Source organism: Brachyistius frenatus, unplaced genomic scaffold (assembly GCF_029030835.1).
Source record: "Brachyistius frenatus isolate BFR_SWC_R1_liver_20210118 unplaced genomic scaffold, ASM2903083v1 Contig_149, whole genome shotgun sequence".
Lineage (NCBI taxonomy): Eukaryota > Metazoa > Chordata > Actinopteri > Embiotocidae > Brachyistius > Brachyistius frenatus.
In genome coordinates, this window is record NW_027210748.1 from 587,293 (window position 1) to 612,045 (window position 24,753).

Genomic DNA, 24,753 nt, shown 5'->3' on the forward strand with positions numbered 1-24,753 from the left:
ATTTTCCCTTCTATCTGCGGTCTGTTGTAGTGCTCGTGTTATTTCATGTTTTAATATCATAATTTTTCATCAGGAGAATGACAATGTCACTCTTTGGCACGCGGGATTCCTACACAGAAAAAACAACAACACCCTTTTACCACAGTCTGCACAAAAGTCTCGTCATCATCATCATCAGAAAGTGATTCCGATGGTCCCGGTTCCACCGAACCTGGTCCCAGCCCCTCTCACAGCCCCGCATCCCGGGCTGCACTCTTTAATGGCTGCCTGCTTGATGTGCCCTTGACATGTCATGAAAAGGAAAAGATGGAATATAATGCGTGCTCTGTTGAAGGCTGTGTGTTGGGGCGGCCAGGTGTCAACAGCGGGTATGCCTGAAATAATGGAGTGAAAGGAAAATGAGCAGTAGGCAACCTAAATGTGTGACCTTTATAATGTCGTCAGCATAGCAGTGAGTTTTCGAATCGTCCATACAAAAAATGTTTTTGATGTTATTCATATTTGAGGATTTCTTTTAGACCCTGCTGAGGCAGCTGTAACAGGTTTAACACAATTACAGAGACACACTGCTGCTTTAAAATTGAAAGAAAAATGGATGCTCTGCACTTTCATTTTAATCCACAAATGACAATTATGTTAGGAAGAAGAAAATGTCTCTCTGTGAGTCTTGGCTTGCTCTTTCAGTGTTCACAGTGGACCTTGATTTAAAATCAGTCAATTAAGGCACGCGGTGAATGCCAAGAGAGGAGTCTCACTGCTCCACAGCTGCTGCAATCTGCTGACTATATATAAAGCAGCTATACAGTACAGAGTAAAGTACATTCTCGGTTTGTGATTTCCTTAGCTGAGGTGAACGTCATCAGCAGGAAGTTGGCATTCATTGTTTTTGGTTTTGCAAGATGTATATAACAATAATTGTACTTTTTTGTTATTTTTTTCTTTAAATTATTCAAACTGAATTTGTAATTCTGAAGTGAAAATTCTTTGCTTTCCCTCAAAAGACACATTTGAGGACAAAATTAAAAAAAAGGGCTACAAAGAAATATTTCTTTTTTAAGATGTAGCCTATTTCTTTTCTTTGCAAAAATGTCATTCACAGACAACACAACTCCACAGTAATGATCCTACAGAGTGATTTATGTCTGCTGTTTGTTGGATAAATAGATACAAACTAAATATGAATCCCTTAAACATCTGGCTTTATGAAATTTCACCTTGAAAAAATATCCCTAAATCCAGTTCAGTTCAATAACTGTAACACCAAAATTACCAACTTTGGGGTTCATGGAAAAGACCCTTGGGAGAATTTTGAAATACAATAACTATTTAATTTTATCACCAAGCCACAATGAGATTTGACAGCTCCAATTCTTATTTACTCCTAATCTAAACTGTAAATTAAAGAGTAAATAAAAGCCTTATAACAATGATTCAGTGACACTGATGTTATTCAATCCGTAATACAATTTCTCAGCTGCAACTCAAAATTGATGCAACATAAATTAAGCACAACAAATGCTTCATGCCTTTTAGCTGTACATTATCAGGCAGCCTCTTCACTGAAAGTGCCAACCGTTCAAACATGGTGGAAGGTTGTGTTATAATAACAACCTAATCCCAGTACAGGGACCTCCAGCGTGGAAAGGGTTAATGTGTCAATAATTATAATCCAATAATCCACATTATTCTGAATTGTTTTATTTTCCCTATTTCTACTGTAGTATGTGCTTTTGGTAAGTGTGTTTTGTTTCTAATACTTCTTTACTTAAGTACAATGCAAACACTTGAATTCTATTTGTTCAGCATCACTGCTTTGTCCCCTCTGCCATATTTGAGAATCTTCTTTAAATTAATAAAAAAATAAAAAAAATTAATCCCTTTCAGTTCTTTCTTGACATGTTATCATCACCATTTCTCTTGTGTTCATCAAAGGCCGCTTAAATCACGTAAAAAACTCAAATATGAAATCCTTACAGACCAACAGGAGATTTAGGACCAACACAGGTATAGAGCATTATAATCCATTATATCTAAACCATGTTTTACAACTGGGGTCTTTGACTACATCCAGGTCTTATTATGTAATATATAATGTTCCCAGACCTAAATTTCCTGCGTGGATGTGTGGTTCTGGTCATGCTCCTTTGAGGATTATTTGTAGTCGTTACATCCTAAAATGGCACTAGACTTTGGTTTTAATTTGAAAATGATTGGAGCAGCCTTTAACCAATCAGCTTTGACCATCATATACCATCATACCTATGTTGTGCAACAAAACTGTTGGAATTATTTCAAGTTAGTGCAACATATGGGCTGAACAGTTCAACATCAATTGACCTAGAATTTGGATTCCAGTTGGCTGTTTTAAATAGGTGGGAAACAGATTTGTGCAACATGGATGAGTATTGGAAACACTAATGAAGCAGGCTTTTGGCTCTCACAGGACTGCCTCTGACAACAGTCTGAAAATATTTCTGGGATTGCCGGAAATAACTCTAAAACAGTATTAACTGCTTCTTTTAAACTGCAGGCACAAGCTTGTTTACATCTAAACAACCTCGTTATAAAAGAGGAGCCAGTTTAATCTGACTCCGGCTGCCTGTTAATCCCCAGTAATGCAGTAACGATCGCTCTACATTTAGTCCTGCTGCTTCTCTGAATGTTTCCACAGGCGGTCACAGAGTCAGCCGCTCTTTGTACTTCATAAAGGTTTGGGCTCCATTCCAAAATAATCTTGTTTGGAGTTGTGTTTCATGCACACATCCACGTACACACACACCTACTCAGCTCCAACCAAGCACACACATTTACAAACACACTCACACAAACGCACACCGATTATGTAATCTCACATTGTTTTCATCCCATTGATCCAATGACATGCCCAGATGTATTTTTAAAATCAAGGCGTGTCATTTTAATCCCTCAGAGTCAACCAGAAAACATTTTGAATTATATATTGTGTAACAAAATGATGAAGCAACTGCAGCCAGCACACTGTGTCTTAATGTGTGAGATATGATTCTCTTTTACAAAAACAAAGTCTCTAAGATCTACAATCTAAATCTCAATCCCGATAAAGTAACAAAAAACACATATTGACATTTACTTTTGCCTAATAATCCAAACTGTAAATTAAAAGGTAACTAACAGCCTTATAACAATGAATCAGTGACACCAAATCCATAATCATAGTAGTAGCAGGCAGCCTCTCCATTACAGCGAGTTGCTTCATCATACAGTATAATCTGTAGAGCTGAGTGTGCCACAAATGACCCTGTTTAGAGGCAAATCACATTTATTTACATGTGATTAATAATGTGATACTCAAATATAACAATTAAATATAGATGTTGTTGTTTCATCTCTTGAGCCCTGATTTTATTTTGAGAGTTCAGTGACTTTACTTTCAGATGATTTAGACTGGGAACTAAAGGATCTTAATACATCACCCAAAAATGGTCAGAAAGTGTGTGAAATTGTTGCAGTGTAGTTTAGTCAGTCTACAAAAACATGTTTAAAATGATAAATCCTCTGTTCAGTCCATACAGCTGGTACAATAGGTTTGTAACATCGATTGCACACAGGTCAGAGTCTGTACAAAGACAAGTGGTAAACTTAAAGGCGGTGCCACATAAATATAAATGATATGTGGATGGTGGTTGACCTGCAGGTGGTACAACAGGCTCACAGAGATTCACAAAGGCTTTTTTTTTTTTTTAAATGGATCAACACATGAAACACAGCAGTTTGTCTGCGGATCTGCACGCTTAAACAATATGTAAGAAATACATGACACATGGTCAAACTTCAAATGTGGTTTGTGTTTAAAAGATTTGGGATGAAAATGGGAAGTTGCATGACTACTCGCACAATCACTGGGCACAACGCACACTGACACATACTGTACCTGTTACTGCTACAGTAATTATACTACAATCAACAGAAAAAACTATATTTTCCTTAGATATATTTAATATCACTGGAACAACATACATTAAAAGAAAGGATTAACAGAAAAATTAAGGAAAACAAAAAGTATTGAGACAGCAAACTGCCATTCATGAGAAATAGGATAGTTAACCATTAAAGGCCCTGCACACCCACACCAGGTGTTTTCACTCACTGTAGATGACCTTGGAATACACTGAACATAAGTGTATCTATGATGTAATAAGAATGATAAAGGTGTCCTTCGTCCTGTCTTAACAGGTGCAGCAAAGCTAACCGGAGCGTCTGGGAGAAGTCAGTGTGCACAGCAAATGCCACGTAGCCCCTGACAACATATTAGGTCAAAACTGAGCCAAGATTCAAATCTGACTTTGGTATTTTAACTTCCTATTTAAACAAAATGATGCCATAAATGTGTTGTTTCTTAATGGCATGTGAAAGTTGGTTAAAAAAAAAAAGAAGCAGTTTGATGCTCCAACATCTGGGTAATTGACTTTGGTGAATCACAAACAAAAGCAGTGGCTGAATTTAATCTTACAGAAAAAAAAGATAAAATAAAAACTAGAAATGCAAGTGATTTTATTGTTTTATTATTATTTTAAGCATAAATTTACATGTATTAGGTAACAACAAAGATGATCAAGAAAAAATCAACAGGAGTTTTTTTGTTGTTTGTATGTGTTTTCTTTGCATCTCTTATGTAGAAACAGTGGATTAAATGATTTCTGATGCTTTGGACAGTGTCAATGACAACGATTAAAAATTTGCCTCATGTAGCAAAAATTAAGGTTATATAACTTAAATTTTTGGTACACAGTTTGGGGTAAAGAGCCTTTAAGCCTGTTAGGATGCAATGCCTTTTTCAAACACCCGAGGGCACTATTAGTCTTTAACAACAAAAAACTCACGTTATATTGACTTGCATGTCAAAACAGACAATGTAAACAACATCAGTATTATCAGTTTAAGTAAAACTAAAGGATGACATGTCTGCGTGGGACCATGTTATGTCATAATGTTGGTTGCATTGTTCTATATAGCTATTTAAAGAAAACTAATCAAAATTATTATCATGACAGTTTGGTACTCCTTGTTTACAGCTATAAATATTTATTTATTTTTCGCTAATTATCATTTTCTGGACCCAAAATTGTTTGCTGGTGTAACAGACTGAGACTGATTCAGATTGTGATAAAGACAGAAAGATGTGGTTACCAACATTGTCCCACAATTTATTTCAAACTCAACCAGAAGCAATACAAAAATGACATATAGTGCATTTATTTATAGTGGCTTGTTGAAGACAGGTCTTCACTGGAATAGTAATATGATAGGAGTGTGGGAGTTTCACATGTAAATCTTACTGCAGTTTTGTTAATATGCCTGTTATATCTGGAACAAGCAGTATTAGAGTTTTGTATAGTCAGAGACTTTAAATCTTTAAAAAGAGAGCAACCAACAGCGTTAAACCTCGGGAAGGCTATAAAACTAGCTGATTGGTAGTATTTCCCCCCCTTGTGGTTCAGTTTTAATTTTTCATAATTCCCTTTACAGTGGGCATTTTTTTTTAGACTGTTTTAATGTATGCAACTGATAGTATCCCAGACATTTCCTTTCAGATGTTAATTGTTTCTTGCTGTTATATTTCCAAACGTTGCACAAGAAGTACAGCCTTGATCATAGAAGCATATTGAGATTACTGTAATTATAGGTTTACATTATTATTACATTATTTCCATATGTTTATTTTTTGATTTTAGCTGCACCCGTGAAGTCAGGCAGAAACACACTGAGCATAGGTGATGGAAACTTTCCACCTGATTTTTCTCCTTCGCTAAAATGACAATCTACATCTACGTCACCCTTCCCCCATAAGTGTCTGCTGACGTCACACGTGTGGCATTCAGGTGTCATCGGAACCCATTTGGAAGACAACTTGTCTTTTTTTTTTTTTTTTTACCGAAATGCAAAGTCAAAACACAGTTGAGAGGAAAACAGCATTGAAGAGATAAAAGTAAAAGGAATCTTGGAGACACAGGATCGAGCAGTATGATATAAAGGTCTGTTTCAATAATCAGTTAATATGATATTATTATATGGCTTTATACTATATATAATATATATTTATATTATATATTTATTATTTATATTATATATTTATATTATACGGCTCCATCATCGGCTACAAACTAGATAGTCTGGAAAAGGTGGTGGAGAGGAGGACGCTGAACAAACTATTGTCCATCTTGGATAATCCTGTCCACCCTCTCCACCACCTGCTGCAGGGACAGCGGAGCACTTTCTCTAACAGATTCCTCCAGCTCCGCCGTCACAAGGACAGATACAGGAGATCATTCCTGCCCACTGCAATAAGACTGTACAATAACTCACCTCTGGCAAAATCCATCACAGTACAATAACACTGTTGACTGTGTTTCTTGGTTGCTTGCATATTATATATATAGATATATACTGTACTGTATGTATATATGTTGACTGTGTTTATTGGTTTGTTGTATATAATATATATATAATGTACTGTATATATACTGTATATACTGTGCATTTTATATTTTATATTTATATTTTTTACTGCTATTGACTGCTATTTTATTTTATTGCTTTTCTATTATATTATTCTATTCTATTATTTTATTCTATTGTTTCTATTATTGCTTCTGTATGTATGCTGCTGTGGCGAAAATGTTTTCCCCTTGGGGATTAATAAAGTATATACCTACCTACCTACCTACCTACCTTAATGTGATCATCAAATACCATCAAGGTATTTGTAAATGACTAAAATATCCAAGGTAGACTAAGACTATAGATGCTAGCATAAGTTTTTTTATTTTATTGATTTTTTTATTGATTTTTTTTTTTTTACTGTGAATGAGCTACAGAGGATGTTTTAAAAACTAAACAAAAACAGGATACATTCAACAAAAAGGAAAAAACTAAATCAAATTTGTGTCCAAACATTCAACGAAAGTCAACAAAGTCGACCGATAACAGAAAGACAGAAAGCCGCGGGTTGATCAATAACAAGAACAGTTATGTTTAAGTAGAGCAAGACTTTCAATGACAGCATCTCCCGTGGTTGAATGTCATAGACATAAATATATGTCTGTGTTGAGTATAAGCTGTGACTGCTTATTCCTCTCCTTTGTCTTACAGCCTCACCGTTAAGTCTAAACACAACCAGTAAATTGTCCGGGTGAGATGATGTCTCATGAATAATAAAAATATATTAAAATCAATTATATATAGATAAATAAATATATACATTTTGCAATCAGACTGTACAATAACTCACCTCTGGCCAAATCCACCCTACATCATCATTAACACCGTTGCACTGTTAATTAAATTGAATTTTATTTGTACATACTGTGCATTTAAATATATATATATTTATACCTTTTCTACCTGTATTTTTATTCTGTCATTTTTATTGCTTTTGCCGTATCTTCGGCCATCACACTCGGTTATCATATTTCCTAGTGCACATGAAGGCAGCGGGAGGCGGGCGGTGGGGAGAGGTAGAGGAGGAGCGGCAGAGAGAGAGGAGGGGGGACGATAGCAAGACCCAGCTAATGCCTCCACAGCAAGCCTGTTTACCACAAACCTCACGCTATTTCTGCGACATTGGCGCTAAAGATAAAAAAAAAATTAAAAAAAAAATTAAAAAAAATTCAAGCATTATTCTTTTTAGCTTAAGATGTAAACTCGATGAGCCCTTTGGTCGAGGACAGAAATGTGCGCCGGTCGGTAGCTCGGTGAACGTGGAGACATAAAGGGCATCTGTCTCCGTCTGTGACCGAGCACCAACATCTAATCTTCGGATGAGAGGCGCCTTGTGAACGTTTGTGAAACCGGGGCAGCGGGGAACCTCAGCTGGACCGACTCCGGTCCCGGTGACAGCAGAAGCTGGTGGAGGGAAAAAGCACCGAGCTGTCAACATGAAATTCACGGAGCATCTCTCGGCTCACATCACCCCGGAGTGGAGGAAGCAGTACATCCAGTATGAGGTGAGGTACATCCAGATAAACCTGCAGCCCTGCTAGCCAGCAGCTAGCGGACAGGCTAACTACACGGATGTCTGTCCGCTTTCATACCAGTTAATTCATTTTGAGAACAAATGTAAGAGATGGCCTTCCTCCTCTGCCGCTCTCCCCGTCGTTATTTAACAGGAAGAGAGGAACTGCTTGCCCCGCAAATCAAGCAACAACAGCCCCCCCAGTGTTAGCGAGCAAACTAGACGAGCTAGGTTTGTTTTGTTGCTCTGCAGGTTCCAGCTCCGTCACATCAGGCGGCATCATGCTGGTATGAACACCGGCAGAGCAGACAAACCGGGAGTCGGCCGGCCTCTGGAGCTGCTGGGAGACAAGACATTTGACTGAGCGATCATTTATTGAGCTGGTTAATCTTTGTGCTCGTTAACTCCTCGTCTGTCCTCATAAAGAGCTGACCGAGCTGCCGGTCCTGCTGCTGGCGGACAGAGAGGTGCTGATAGCTCAATCTGCAATCTTTGATCCTTAAATGCTCATAACACAATACAACTTGTATCTAAATTTGTGCACAGGCCTGACAATGCAAACAAATGATATGAAAAATGTGCAAATTCTAGTAAAATGGTGCATTGTGTGCCACAGTATTTTCCACCGGTCCCGAGAGCTCAATGTGCTTGTCAAGGTTGTGTTAGGACTGCGGTGCGGTGTATTTTTACACAACAGAAACCTGGTGCTGATCCGGAGAGAATGGCACTTCTTATGTAAGTCCTACAAAATCTATATCCACACAGTAAGAGCCATTTACAGCTGCAACGCGGCTGTTCTGTGTGCTCGACTCGTTTCAATACAATCAATCAACATTTAATCAGTGTACAGTAATGTGGGGGATGTGAAAGTTTCACCTTATTACGGTCATCAGGTTGAACTGTGGTAACAACAAGTTCTGCAGGACGTGTGTTCACTGTGTGGTTGAATTCTGCCGTAGGTGTTCGTTGCTTCGGTTTAAACGAGCTGCACTAAAACTAGTGTTGACTGAGAAGGCTGAAGGAGCTTTGAGAGGCTGTCTGCAATCTGCAGCTACACCATGAAAATGAATGATATGCATCCGACACACTGGAAGAACAAGGACAGCCTTTTAAACTCTGCAAGTCTAATTTTTCACAAGTCAAATACTGGAAGTCACTTTTCAGAACAATCAGGTCTTATAAGTTTAAAATCCTCCTCCCCTCTTAAAACTTGTTTAGATGTATTTGACCTGACTTTCTTGTTCTCTGTCTTCTGGTCAGAACAATCGCTGAGCTGAGTTTGAAATTGTAGGGTTGAGGTTTTCTCAAAAGTAGTGTTGGGATTGAAAAATGGCTGATGGTGTGCCACCGGTGGTGCGGTGGCATATGCCCATCCCTTCAGTGGCCGATTACTTACCTGTCCCTCGTGGTCTGCCATTTCTCTTCCACCAGTACATACAGTTTTCCTGAAAGTGGTTGCCACACGTCAGACTGTCACACGTCCCCTGACGACAGGGAAGTCATTTCATATTCTCACTCTTGATATCCTTGCTCATAGCAAATATAAGAGCTAACATAGATTCATGTCATCCAGTCTTATAAACCATTTTCTACTGATGTCAATCCAGCGACAGACCACTTCGGAGCGGTATGTCACTCATGCCACTGGAATAGAAGTGGTATGAAATTATAATGCTGCTGGATCAATTATAGTATAATCGTGGGCACTTGATGAAACACAATGTGTGAGATTGAAATGGAGAAGCAAATTTTCCAACAGTGTCTTAATAAAATATGACGGTTCCCGGTTTAGTGGCTGCTGAATGCTGGGAAAATGACCAAATGTGTGTATAGCGCCTCCTCCTGGTAGGAATATACCATAAATACATACATCGTCATTTCAGACAATAAGGTCATTGAAAATATCCCAACACCAATCATATCTGTGGTATAAGAGCTACTTATGCCACGATGATAGCAAGCAGTCACTTATTCAATGTGTTTATGGTGAATAATAAATTCAATTCAATTTTATTCATACAGCGCCAAATCACAACAAAGGTTATTTCATGGCACTTAACACATTAAAGTCCTTACAGCAAGACTTTACAATATTATACAGAGAAACCCAACAATTCAACAATTCCCACATAAGATAGGAGGGAAAAAACTCCTCTTTAAGGGAGAAAAACCTCCAACAAAGGGAAGAAAAACTCCCTTTAACAGGAAGAAACCTCCAACAGAACCAGGATCAGAGTTGGGCGGCCATCTGCCTCGATCGGTTGGGGTGAGAGGAGAGCAGAGAGAGAAAAGGACAGCATAGAGATAGAAGAGAAGAACTGTTGGTGGAGACGACAAGCGCAGAGCAGAGACATGCAGCTCCATGACGGGACATCTGGAAAAGAAAGAACAGAAACTACACGAGTGAAGGAACTGAATGGAGACAACAGATAATAATAAGAAACTATGGGAGAGAAAAGGATGGTGAGGTATGAGTCAGTTAAAGAGTAGGAGGAAAGAAAAGAAGCTCAGCATGTAACGAGGTCCTCCAGCAGCCTCGGCCTATAACAGCATAACTAAGGGTTGGTTCAGGTCTACCTGAGCCAGCCCTAACTATAGGCTTTATCAAAAAGGAACGTTTTGAGTCTAATCTTAAAGCTAGAGAGGGTTTCTGCCCCTCCAACACAAACTGGGAGCTGGTTCCACAGGGGAGGAGCCTGAACACTGAAGCTCCGCCTCCTATTCTACGTCTGTAAACTCTAGGAACCACAAGTAGACCACCGGCGTACTGAGAGAGAAGTGCTCTGCTAGGATTATATGGTTCTATAAGATCTCTAAGATATGATGGAGCCTGGTCATGTAGAGCTTTGTAAGTTATCAAGAGAATTTTAAATTATATTCTTGATTTAACAGGAAGCCAATGAAGAGAAGCTAAAACTGGAGAAATATGATCTCTCTTGCTAAATCCTGTCAGTACTCTTGCTGCAGCATTTTGGATCAGCTGCAGGTTTTTAATGAGTAATTTGGACATCCTAACAGCAAGGAATTACAATAATCTAGTCTAGAAGTAACAAACGCATGAATGAGTTTTTCTGCATCATGCTGAGGAACAATTTTCCTGATTTTATTAATATTACGTAGATGAAAGAAGGCAATTCTGGAGATTTGCTTTATATGGTGGTTAAAGGACAAGTCCTCATCAAAGATGACTCCAAGGTTCCTCACAGTTTTGCTGGAGGCCAAGACAACGTCATCCAGAGTAACTAAGTGATTACAGAAAGAGTTTCTGAGGTGTTTAGGACCAAGTACAATAACTTCCGTTTTGTCTGAATTTAGAAGCAGGAAGTTTTTGGTCATCCAGGACTTTATGTCTTTTAGACAGGCTTCAAGTTTTACTAACTGATTAGTTTCATCTGGTTTTATAGAAAGATATAGCTGAGTGTCATCTGCATAACTATGGAAGTTGATGCAGTGCTTCCTGATGACATCTCCTAATGGAAGCATGTACAAAGTAAAAAGTATTGGGCCTAACACTGAGCCTTGTGGAACTCCATAACTAACTCTTGTTTGTCTGGAAGACTCATTGTTGACATGGACAAACTGGAATCTATCTGATAAGTAGGATTTGAACCAGTCTGATGCAGTTCCTTTAATCCTCGTAACGTCTTCTAATCTCTGTAATAAGATCGTATGATCAATCGTATCAAAAGCAGCACTGAGGTCCAGAAGAACAAGTACAGAGATGAGTCCATTATCTGAGGCTAACAAAAGGTCGTTAGTAACTTTCACCAGAGCTGTTTCTGTGCTATGATGAACTCTAAAGACTGAACATCTTCAAACAGATCATTCCTTTGTAAATGATTAAAAAGTTGATTTGCAACAACTTTTTCAAGGATTTTAGAAATAAACGTCAGGTTGGAAATTGGTCTGTAGTTTCCTAAAACAGCTGATCAAGAGTCTGCTTTTTAAGTAAAGGTTTAATAAGATGCCATATGTCTGGTTGGTTAATGTTTCACAACATGGAGCTTTATGTCATGTAATGTATGTTAAATTCAGTATGCCAAACAAATACACAAATGATTTGACATGTTAACTTCACCTTTCTGTTATCGATTGATCAGACTGGCTGCGGTGGGTCGGCTAACATTAATATTAAAGCTATGTTAGCTTTAATAGTAGCTTCGGGGACATCAGCAAGGATGTTAGAGTCAAAATCAAAATCTGAATATTAAATGACTTTAGGGGACAGTGACAGTGTGACCGTGGCCTCCCAGGTGGTGTTAGGATCCAGTATATCTGCCGGTGCAACAGGAGATGGTCATACGTCGCTGACGAGATCGTCAGATGCCGCTGCACCGCCAGTCTCACGCCATCGGACGCTTTTTATTATCGGCGTCTCTCAGTTTCTCTGAATTCAACAAAATGTGCACATACAAGCACGATTTGAAGTGTCGTGAATATTTTGGACTCTAATCCCAGACCAATGAGCAACATGATGAAGTGTGATACGCACTGGTATTTTTGCGGTGACAATATTGAAAAATACTACTACTATTGAACAATATAATTTTGTCCACAGGTCGCATTTGCATCGTCTGGAGAGCCGTGCGAACACAAACAGCGATCAGATGATTAATGTGAACTACTAAACTACAACAGTTAAAGAACCAAAAAACAATGAATTAAAATCAAATTAATTCAAACTTCAATCACACTTCACTGTATTGCTGGTTGTGTGCAGCACGTAGGGTCTTGTGGCTTTGAGCAAAGATAACGTTGCACATACTAGGTTAGATGTTAAACAGGTGGAGCAGGGTGGTGGTGGTGGTGGTGGTAGTGGATGTAGTGGTGGTGGTGGTTGATGTAGTAGTGGTGGGTGGGTTGTGGTGGAGGGTGGGAGTATGGAGGGGAGTAGACCTGGGCCACCAGGACGGCTGTTGAACCTTCCCGAGGTGTTGTGGGCTGAACTGGATGAAAGGCGGTGAAGGGAGGATCCACCTGACAACCTCAATGACTTCCTGTTCATCTCACCGTGCTGTCGAGGCTTCGTACTCACTGGTTCCTGCTTCCATCTGAACAAAGCCTGCACGGCGTTAGTTAGTGAGACGTTTGGCAGATGCTGAGTCACTTGACCTTTGCGGTGTTATTCCGCATTAATTTGGCACTTTGTGTGAACTGTAAAACTAAAACTCGACACAAACAGTGTGTGATGCAGCACAGGACATCTTAAACTGTTATTCGTGGAAGAAGATAAAGTCAAAACAGAAAGGAATTTTTCAACATTTTATCTTTTTTTTTTTTTTTTTTTTTTCACAAGTTTGTGCAAATGATTACCGTCATCATATTTTTTGGCCACAGCCTCGAGTGAGCTGAGCTGCAGCAGATTTCTAAATGTTTAGGACACCGCAACGATTTCTCATTCAGCTCGTTGTGCATCGGCCCAAAAACAGAGCTTTTAATAGGACAACAAAGACTTAACATGGCTTTCAGGGAGTAAACAATCAATATTAGTTAAAGTCTTCAAAATGAATACAGTGGTTTATTAATGTTTCTCATTATGCCTGATTTGTTCTAATCCGTCTGTAAGCACACAGTGTTTCCCCTCACCGAGGGAGGTGGGGCTGTGGCCAACAAATTCAGGCCTTATATGACCCTTATATTACCATAAATGATCATTTAAATAAGATAAAGTATTTTGTTTTCACACTGGCTGACGGGCTGTTCTGTGATCCTTAGACGACATATGTTTGGCTCTTCTGTTGGACTGACAGGATGACTATAAAGGCCCGAGTCTGGCTTCCTCATGATCCTGTCTGTGTTGCCCAAATATCTGGCAAAACATTCCTAAAACCAAAACCAAATATTCCCTACTGGTTCTCTGATTACGCCAAATTGCTACTAAACATACGTTGGTTTTATTATATTTGATCAGATCTTTGTTTATAGTCCATAATAAGATTTTTATTTCCATTTCCACCTATCCTGACTGGTCGAGGCCTGTCTCCCTGTGTTTGTCTGGTGTTGCAGTTGTATCTGCTGGAGAGCTGATAATGCTATCATCCTTGTCTCAACATAACACAACATTTCGTTTCTTTTAGGGTGGGCGGAGTTTCCAGGTGGTAATTATAGGGGACACGCTGATATGTTAGACGTCTATGTTGCAGGTGCAATCGTGTCCTCACACACCGATATCGTCCATACTGTGGGATGAGAAATTCTCAGCATGGGGAGAAATGATATAGTTGACAATACAACAGCCCTACAAAACAATGCAGTTCCCCTGCAGCCATAGAGTGATGTTACTACTCTTCAGTCTTACTATTTGCAAGGATGTCACGTAAATTCTGTCAAATTGGTCACCGTCAGATCAGACCATCAGAAGTTGACTGCACACTCACACGATGCGTCAACACATCTGTGCATCCAGACAGCTGCTGTACTGTGAACAGAACCAAAAATGCTTCTGCATTCACTTTTCATTGCAATTAATTTTAATTTACAAATGATCTTTGGTCACGAACACACGCTGGCCTGCAGAAAGCACATCAACCAAACAACATCTTAAAGTTCTCATTTCTGTCTTTGTGCAACTTACTTTAAAAGAATGAACTTTAATTAGCTGGAGCGGCTATAATCTGCTGCCGGGGAGGTTTGCCAACAGTCCAAAATACAGACATATCCAATTCACATCAGACAAAGGAAGTCTTCATAAACGAGGCCTAGTTGCTGATTAATTTCCTGAAGATCTACTGTATGAATTTTTTTTTTTTGGAGCGAATGCCTCAAGCAAGAAAGAAAAGTCTTCAGATTTGTTAGCTTGTGGCTCTCAGCACATCTGGGCATTTTATCGATGAGCACGGCATCATATAGGAGTATAGCATCCGTTGTTGTTACAGCCTGTCAATATGTATGTGTATAAATAGGCTATAAAGTTACATGTAGTTTGGTTCTATACTACACTACTGTGGCTGGACTGCAGCTATCACATTCCCCCCCTCGCTGCACCTGTAAAGCGCTGCTGTTAGTTTCTCAAAAGTCATTGATTTTTAGACTCCCCGTTGTTGCTCTCACTCATTTTGGTTATTTATGCCCTGGTTCATCTACGCATTCGTCTGCTTTTCAGGTCTGCTTTAGCCACAGCCAAGTTTTTTGCTGGAAGTCAGTCGCTATCAGTGATCTCCCGACACATTGTTTTAATACTTTGTCTCTTTTGCAGCGCGGTCAGTCACATTAAGTTTAGCCAAAGGTCTTTTCCTGTAGTTGCAGTCTGTGTATGAGACGCCTCAGCAGCCCTGTTCAGTGTTACTCTGGCCTGCCGCCCCCACTCCGGCTAAGCTTGGCTCCAGAGATCCAAACAGCAACAAACAGCTGTAATCACTGGGGCTGGGATAAGATGCTTTTTTTCCTGATTCGATAGCAGGGTTTCTCCGACCATCACAACACTTAAGTACAATGTCTAAGTGTTTTTTCACAGCACCTAATCCAAATGATCAGAAAAGAACAGTGTTAAGTGCGTCGGTGTATGTAGCGAGTGTGTAGTTGAGAGAGACAGACGGTGAGAGTGTGTGTGTAGCGGCGAGGCTGTTGACCGGACAGCCCTGTTGAGCGGAGTATGACGTTAACAGTAGAGCTGCAGTATGTGTACAGTTTCAGCTATCTGTCAGTAAATACATGCTAAAAGACCTAAAGACCCAGACATGCTCCAGTGGTCAGCCTACTACCTGCCAGTCAAAGTGAAGGGAGGTAAAATCTCAAAGTCAGCGCCTCCTATGTGAACCTGTCCAGGCTCACTGAAGGGGAACGTCTGGGGCTCAGTTTGGCTTATTTACAACGTACATTAATACTAGTCAAGTTCTTGTTAAGTTGATCTGTTGGCTGAGGCAGATTCGGATAAAGAGCTAGACTAATAAGAGTATGGTTTGAGATAGAAATACAATTTTAACCATTTCCAAAAACAATGCACTTCACTTGTCAAGTTAGGTTTTCTGAGGCATATTTCAGCAGCATCTTTACTATATATATTTTGACTCTTTCTTGAAGCTTTGTTAATTATTAGTAAACACCCTTTAAGATGTCAGTAGGTCATAGGCTAATATAGAAGTCTTCATCCTGTTAGTTAAATAAAGTACTTATAACAAAATAAGATAACAAAAAAAAGCACTGTTATAATAAAGTTAAATAAATTAATGTTACCCATGTATCCAATGTCTACCTATCCTAAACAGAATCATGGAGAACCTATCCCAGCTGACATTTGGTGAAGGCAGGATTACATTCTGGCCAGGTCGCCGATTCAATTCAATTTTATGAAAACACCGCTACATCAGTGGTTATCTCAAAGCACTTAACATAGTAACGTCCTTACAGGAGAACCCTGAAAGATTATAGAGGAACCCAACAGTATAACAACTCAACCTTGAGTGATAGCTGGTAGGAAAAGAAACAACAGCTCTTTTAACTGTGAAAAAAACCAACTAAAAAGTAGGAAGAAAACACTCCTCTTTAATAAAAAGAAACCTCCAACAAAGCCGGGCTCACAGGTGAGCTGCCGTTGGCCGCGACTGGTCGGGGGGAGCTTAGAGACAAGAGAACAGCACAGAGGTACCAGAGACAACTAACAGGAAAGTAGTAGTAACACTGTTATATGTAGAAGGTGGTGGTAATGCACCTAAAAGCTGCTTGCGTACCATTGAGGGACAAAAGGAGAAGAGAAGGACGTTCCAAACAGGCGCCAGTTAAACCAGATTAGATGCTGCTGTACAAACAGGAGAAACACGCAAACCTCCACAGCCATCGGACGTTTCTGTGTGGAACTCAATAAAGCTAACCTATGATGTCTACCAACACTATGCACAGTCATTTGAGGGCGAAGCATCGAGCATCGAGCATCGACTGATTAACATTCAATGGCTAGCTTTGTCACCAGACAAAGGATGTTTTATATCAGGCGAGCAGCGCAAACAACGGCCCTCCTCTCAAAGACGATAGCTAACGACATGCTTCCCATCAGCTTTGTCCGATGTGAGGGGTTCTTGAAGTTTGATGGCATTTGTTGCGCCCAAATTGATGGCACAAGCGAGCCTTTTTTTTTCTCTCTGCTCTTTTTGTGTGTAGCTGTGTCCTCAGTCACATAGTTCCCAGTAAATATTGGACCGTGTTTTTGCTTAAAATCCCTAGTTGGTCCTTACAGGCTAATCAGACACCAAAACACTTCCCAGCAGTTTGCTACACTCGCACAAAGGACTTTACACCTTTGGAAAGGTATCACGGAGGCAACTATTTTATCTTTCATTGAGACAATTGATATGTAAACAGCAGAAGTGCAGTGGTCATGTTACAAAGCAGTCTACAGAAGCATGTATTTGATTGGCTGATGCTGTGCAATGTGTTACAGCAAAAAAAATGAGCTCGGCTTTTTTTTCAGTCAGCACACAGTGTTTCAGGAAGTAACTGATTGTAAATGTTTACAAAAACTGAGAATGATCATTAGTCGCAGTCCAAAAATATAATTACAATGATAGCAGATGGATAGATTACGTGACTGTTAAACTTTGTAACCAGAGCATGTAGTTCTGGCCTGGACAGTCCTGATAAAGCAGTGCTATGAAGGTGATACCCCCTCTAAATTATCTTTGTATCAGTTCAAATGATAAGCATTGATGCTCAGGTGCACTTACAGACATTGACAAATGGGTTTTCATCTTTACAGCTCATTGAAAAAATGCTTAATTCCTCCTAAAAAGAAATGAAAAGCAATTTTCTTCATGTCTACCTGAAGACCTTTGGTATGTCCTGGAGTACAGAAAAGTGTACAAAGAGATCAATTATTGTTTCCTTTACAAAGACACTCTGTACCTCTAGAAAAGATTATAAATAATTGGATTATTTGGATTATATATTTCAAACTAACTGCTTTCTTTGATAAGTATCACACATGTTTTCAAACTTGTAGTCGGCGATTCAGCCTATTTAAGTGGATTAAAATAGTCCCTCTGCTATTTTGTATCATTCTATGCACCACACTGAACAGAGAAGAGATCAGGAAAAAAACCTTATCAAGCATGTTAAAAGTAAAGGATATGAGATCATATCCAAGCAACTTGATACTCCCAGGACTAATGTTGCAGATATTAAGAAGTTTAAGGTCAGTTGGATTGTAGCCAACATCCCTGGACGCAGCTGCAGGAGGAAAACTTGACCCCAGGTTGAACAGAAAGATGGTAGACAAGAACCACAGAAACGTTCCAAAGTGATACGAGCTTCAAGGTCAAGGTGAATCAGTGTGAGAGTGGCCTTATGAAAGAACACACACGCTGTTGGAAAAACAAACAAAAACACATGAACAAGCCGGGCTTGATTTTGCTGAAATGTTTATTTACAAGTCACGATGCCTCTGGATGAATGTCCTTCAGACAAACCAGCTTTTTGGCAAGTCACATCAGTTCTATGTACATGGATGAAAGAAATAAAGTTTTTCAAGAAATGAAAACCGTACTAACTATAAAACATGGAGGAGGCTGAATTCTGTTTTCAGGCCGTCATGCTGCGCCCGGCCCCAGGGTGCCTTAAATCTGTGCAGGACACAATGAAATCTCTAGACTATCATGGCATTCTGCAGCAAAACGTACTGCCCAGTGTTAAAAAGCTCTCTTATGTCACAACATATGGATCCTCCATGACCCCAAACAGAATAGCTCAGAACAAAAAAAATTAACTGTTCTGAAGTGGCCTATAAGTCCTGATCTGAATCCTATTGAAGACAGAGAAAGAGCTGAAACGTGTAGTCTGGCGTTGGCAAGCTTTAAACCTGAGAAGGCTCGAGCAGTTTGCTCAGTAAGAGTGGACTGGACGACCTGCAGACAGCTTTCATTGAGTAATCAGCTGTTTGCAGTGATCGCCTCTGAGGTTGTGCAACAAAATATTAGGTCTCATTTTAGTCCATGCAGTTTTCTTTTTTTTTTTTTTGTATTTAGAATACTTTGTTGAATATAAAAACAAAAGTAAACTTTGGATGCTGATTATTTTGGTACATTTTAAGGTATTTCAGAAAAAATAATGGGTTTTTCTTTTTCCAATTGTTTTTTGGAAATGCTCATTTCCACCCAAGTTTCACATGGAGTCTGTTTCTTCCTGCTCCCGTGGCGTTCGGACTCAGACCAGATGTAGCTTGTTGTTGTTATTGTTTCTGGCCTCGGGCCCAGTTGGTTTTAGTCCTGTGAAGATGTGGGACCCCGGGCCTCTGACGTTTGCAGAGCTGTGTCGACCAGCGCTGTTCGATGGGCGTCGTGCTTTCTTGTGTTGGCTGTGTTCGGGTCAGACGCCTAGAGGGGCAGATCAATACACAGAGCCGTGGCGATGTGTGCTGGAACAAAGACGGCATCTCTGTTTTCATGCTGGCTTGTGCTGTTTCAACCATGCTATGATTTGTTATAGTTGGCCTATAGACATTCTAACAGCGCACCAGCTAATTTTTTCCTGCAGGGTTATCTGCAGAAATGTGTGAGACTCAGACTCTGTTGACACACTTGCTGCATTTAAACCTGAGATGGATGCAGCTTTATTTAACCTGGCAGATTCCTAGCGTGACTAGCAGACAGGAGCTCTAAGAATATAAATGCCTGATGGTCATCTGTATGACTCAATAGACTCATTGACTGGCTGAAAACCCTGCCGGATGACTACATGACGGCAGCACTCACTCAGAGTCTTAGATATTTTTTCTCAAGAATATTAGGTGTTTTTTTGTATCGGGTGACTTTTAGCAGGGGGACAAATGATGAACCAGATAAAAAAAAAGAAGGAAACGCTAGGTCAATAAAAGAGGAAGGGGCCGAGAAATGTTGTGCTCCTTTTATCAGTGCTAAAACTTCAGATCGTTTTCTTAATCAACCAATTTAATTAATTAAAAAGAAGTTCATTAGAAGTTCCAAGAAGCTGTGACATCTTCTCGTTGCTCACATTTGAGAAGTTGGAAAAAACAAACGTTTGACATTTTTGCTCGATTAGACCAATTAATTGAAAATCAAAATAGTTACGATTGAATTTTCAATCAACGAATTGATTAGTTGAACCTCGAGAGAAGAGGAATGAAAGCTCTTCGCCGCCAGCGTCAAACAGCAGATACGTACGTTTCCATCCAAATAACATTTTTAAACTAAAAAATGAAATGCTAAATAATGCTCGTTTTCAGACGCCAATATTATGTGATTAGGACTTGGTTTGTCAAGAAACAGGCTTTTCCTGACCATTGTAACACTGGTTTTGTAAACTGATATGCTTTAAGTCAGGAGTGCCCAATGGGTTGATCACGACCGACCAGTCGATCACGACGTCTATGCAGGTAGATCGCGCTCCATTCAAAAAGACAAAGCCACTCCATTTATTTTCAAATTTTCATCCCGCCTCAATATGCCAGTTGATTGATATAAATAGCAGCCACTCTGTGGCCAGCGGCTTCTGTAGCTTTCAAGCTTTCAAGACTTTGCTTTACTCGGTTTAATCGCTTCATTCATGTGTTTTCCATTCGGAGAAGACATCAAACGCTGCAACGTTTCATCGTCCACATTCCGTCGACTCGATTATTCATCACAGAGATGCAGCATATATCGCATGAAACTGCACAACATGAGCCTTCCAACAATGTCAGTGCCTCGTCTGTGTGACAAAGCGCTGCATCAAATGTAATCATCGATATACTCTGCAATTAGCTCCGCGTCCATCTTCACACCCGCTACTCTTGAATTGAGGCCGAAGTCCCGATCACGTCACAACGTGCCGCATATAACAAAACAACAAACAGCAGAACTCACCCTGTCTGATGATACTTGTTGTTCCACGAAACGTTCTCAACTAAGCCGGTTTTGAAATCGCAGCTGATTTCTGCATAGTCTCCAACATAGGGTTGACATAACATTTGTATTAAAAATTTCAAAAATAGCAGCGAACCAACAGCCAGGTTTCACACAAATCACAGGGGCTGAGTGTGAGTCCCTGGTTTGGGCCCCATGGCCTCCCGCAGGCATCAAAATAAGGTAAATATTATAATGCCAGGTATATTTTATTTATGTATTTTCAGCAGTGGAATTTTTTTTTTTTTGGTAGATCACATTGCGTTTATGAGGCATTGCTCATAAACGCAGCCATGCTTTCAGTCAAGTACAGAAATCCCAATTCAAAGTGGCCTCACAGTTTAAACGAAACATGAAAAATAAAGAACACAATCCGAGCGGCAGCATTCACTCCAGAAGATGTTAAAAATCTTCACTCTACTACAGCGACGGGCCGGTTATCCAAAGTTACCTTCGCTGTCATGGTTTTGTCTCTGTTGCTGTTCTCTCATCTTTTAAAAGGATTGTCCAGCACGGTGCAGCATTTGCTTGAATTACCTGATTCAACTCATTGTATTCTGTTGTGTGTTTATTCATTAGGTGCCGAATCAAATTATTAGTATGAAACGCAGCTCTGTTAGTACAGCCTTGCAAAACTCTCTATTCTTTCTCAAAGTTAATTCTCAATTTGGAATATTTTCACACTGCAGACATTTTATCTTCAGCTTCTGCATCCTGCCACCAATCCTCCTCTGTTTACAACGCCTGCGTGACAGCTGACGTAAAACAAAGGATCAGTGAAGCTCAATTTAAAACATACCTCGATTGGCTCTGGTACATTAGATTTAGCAGCAGAAGGATAATTACTAATTTATAAACGCCATTGGCCTGAGTTACTTTTCTCCTAATATGTATTTTTCTTAGTCAACACAACACTGCAGCCGAGGTCTGTGCACAGCAGTAGGAGTGGAAACTCCGAGCCACAGCCGCCGGAGTTCATGGGAAGTTAGCTTGCTGAGCGTAGCTGGTTTCTGGTGGAGTGAGAAATAGAGAAGCTGACAGCAAAATAAGGGTGAATCAACAATCCTTTTAATTTTTTTTACTTGCAGTCCCAGCCCTGGTCAGCAGACATTTAGAGAGCGACCTCTGAAACACTGACAGACAACATTGAACATTTCATTATTTAGTCATTTGTTTCTATTAAGTTTAGTGAACATTGTTTATTTCTCCTGAGGGATAAATATCTTAATCTATATTAAGATTTGTCCTTTTTTGTCCACTGTGTATTTTACCACCATTTTATGCTTTTAAGATTTAAGTGAGTAGTAAACAAAGGTCTGCATATTTACAATGTATATTTGGTTTTCTTTCCTGTTCTGGGGTCAGTGGTGAGACGGCAGATTATCTGTGAATTCTTGTGTTTTATTAGCAGCTACATAACCTGACACAGGGTGGATGTGTTCTCTCTCACAGCGTCTCTGTACAAAATCTGGCAGTCTGTATATTCTCATTTTCACTGGACCTGTCTTTGAGGGAGGGTGAAGTCATCTCCAGAATATGACAACTTGAAGTACTATTGAAGTAACAGTCAATACAAGCGGCATACCAAGACGGAGCTATCAGGAAGGGCGGCGGTAGATAACTGGAAGTAACATGCTTTGCTGCTTTGATTAGTATTTGTTTTTTTAGTAGATTCTCTTGCAGATCAACGTCTTTTACCAGGAAATGTATGTGGAACCAGTGGTAGGCTGGGTCTCATTTCAGAAACAAATTAACTTGATGTTGTGTTCAGGCACCCCTCTCAAGTTTGTAAAGTCAGTACTTCCACATTTACCACTTACCGGCAGTCTCCGCTGCTGCAGCTGCCAGATGCTGTCCGCTGAGAGTCTCACACTTTTTTCCTGCTTTCCGTGTCTACATGCTACGTCTATTTTTGCCAGACTTATCTGCATCTCAAGTGGCAATGTCACTTGTGATAAATAGGTCTGTGACTTTTGTCTGAAAAATGCAAGAAAAAGATTAAAAAATATATATCGTATTAGTGTTAGTAATAAAACGATTTAAATGTTGTGCTTCCCTGGTAATGAACTGCAGTCAGTGGCTTGAGCTCCGGGATTAGAGTATTAAAAAATGACACAGTAAACTAGGGTCGTGGAAAGGTAAACATACAAAGAACAAACAGGGAAGATCTTGGTTGGCTTCGACAATTCACACCTGGCAGTGGCATTTTGTTTTTCCCAGTTACCAGTATGTTCATGAGTGATGAGTAAATATGATGTTGTCATGTGATATTTGCTAACTTTAAAGACAATTGAGGAGCATACGGTGCGTTCTTGGACAGTCGGTGCCCCAAAGCACATCTTTGGGAAAGAGACGGTCTCCGTTCTCTGTTGTGTTTGGAGGTCTCTCTCAGGCCTATCAACCTGTTGGGACATATTTGATCTTTAATTGACTTCAAATGAGGCGGCCCGGTCTTTATCTCTGTGTTTTAGACCACTCGGCCCTTTGATAATGTTCCTTTTAGCAGAATATAGTTCTCCTGGTCTCTCGATCTGATCTGGACGGGAAGGAGACGATGACGGGTAGCAGAGGACTGATGGTTGCAGAGAAAGAGAGAAGGAGCAAGAGGGACAAAAACGGGGGAATATTGTGTGGAGATGGAGAGATATGAACAGAAACACGGAGGTCAGCGTAGACGGAGTGAAGTGACTCGCACTGTATAATTAGATTCAAGAAACTGTCCATAGAAGGAAGTTGAGAATAACAGTGGAGACGGAAGAGAAAGATTAAAGGAGAGATGAGCAGAGGATCTCACATTTCCACAGGCTTTATTGTCATAATCCCAATACAAACTGTAATTAAAGCTCTTTCTAGGACCGAAGACAAACCTGTGGGGAACAAGAAAAAGCTTAATATATAAAGGCTGAGAAAGCTAACCGGTATAAAGGACAAAGACCAGAACTACAGCTCATGGACCCGACTGTTATTAGAGGATAACATACCGACACATATTCATTTCTCATGCGAACTGACACACACATTCGTAGGTTGCATTTAGAGATAGATTCATTTGACAAAATTTAAAACATACTCGACAGGCTGATCACAAATGACAGACTTCATATACAATTATTTTTAAATTATTAATAAAAGATACACAATAAGGTCTTATGGCTTATTTCCATCATGGTCCTCAATTCCAGTACAAGATGGCAGATAGTATAAGATAGTGCAAGCAAGAGTGACAAAACCAAACAGACATACGATCTATGTACAACTACAAATTATTTAACAGCCATTTCTTTAGATCTGATTAAAAAAACTCCTCTCAACTTGGTTTAGTTTAAGCGAGATAGGCAGCTTATTCCACTGACATGCAACTGGATATAAAAAAGTATTTTTCCCAAAACATGATTTAAATGTCATAGGAATAATATTAGTTCAATTTCCCTTTTTCACTAAGTTGAAATAATTAGATAAATAGGGAGGTGCAGATTCATTCACAATCTTAATTTGCACCACCCTTTTATTTACGGGGAGAAGGTTTGATTTATTCAAATGAACTGCATCCAGTTGGGTTAATAAGATCTCCAAATACAATTTCCTTGCTATCACTTTGTCTTTGTCTGCTGCAGTTAGTTTCCTTCATCACCCAGAATCTCTCCATGGAGGTCCCAACATATATTCGAGTTACACTGTCCTAGAGGTCCATCAATTAAATGAAAAGTAATCAGGATCATGTTAAGTTCCTTCAGTGTTTAGTAGTCTCACCGTGATGGTGTCATCGGCAAACACTCATGACTGCTGCAGCATGTATGAACATCACATCTTTGAGTGTGTTATATATACAGAGGAGGAGAGAGGACACGTCCCATCCAGAGAGCCGGTGGATGTCACGGACAGCTCGGGAAATCGACCGTTTACTTTCACTCTTTGTTTCCTGCACTGGAGGAAGTC

The 24,753-nt window shown here is 39.7% G+C and overlaps 1 protein-coding gene across 1 annotated transcript in view; it reads left to right on the top strand.

Annotated features, from left to right (window-relative positions):
• The first annotated feature begins 7,504 nt into the window (after positions 1-7,504).
• LOC138631132 (xenotropic and polytropic retrovirus receptor 1 homolog) overlaps positions 7,505-24,753 on the top strand; it is a 45,982-nt gene continuing 28,733 nt past the window's right edge. The window contains exon 1 of the mRNA XM_069715898.1: positions 7,505-7,982. Coding sequence (XP_069571999.1) covers positions 7,914-7,982 — 69 coding nt within the window. The 5' untranslated portion in view covers positions 7,505-7,913. The remainder of the gene's footprint in view (positions 7,983-24,753) is intronic.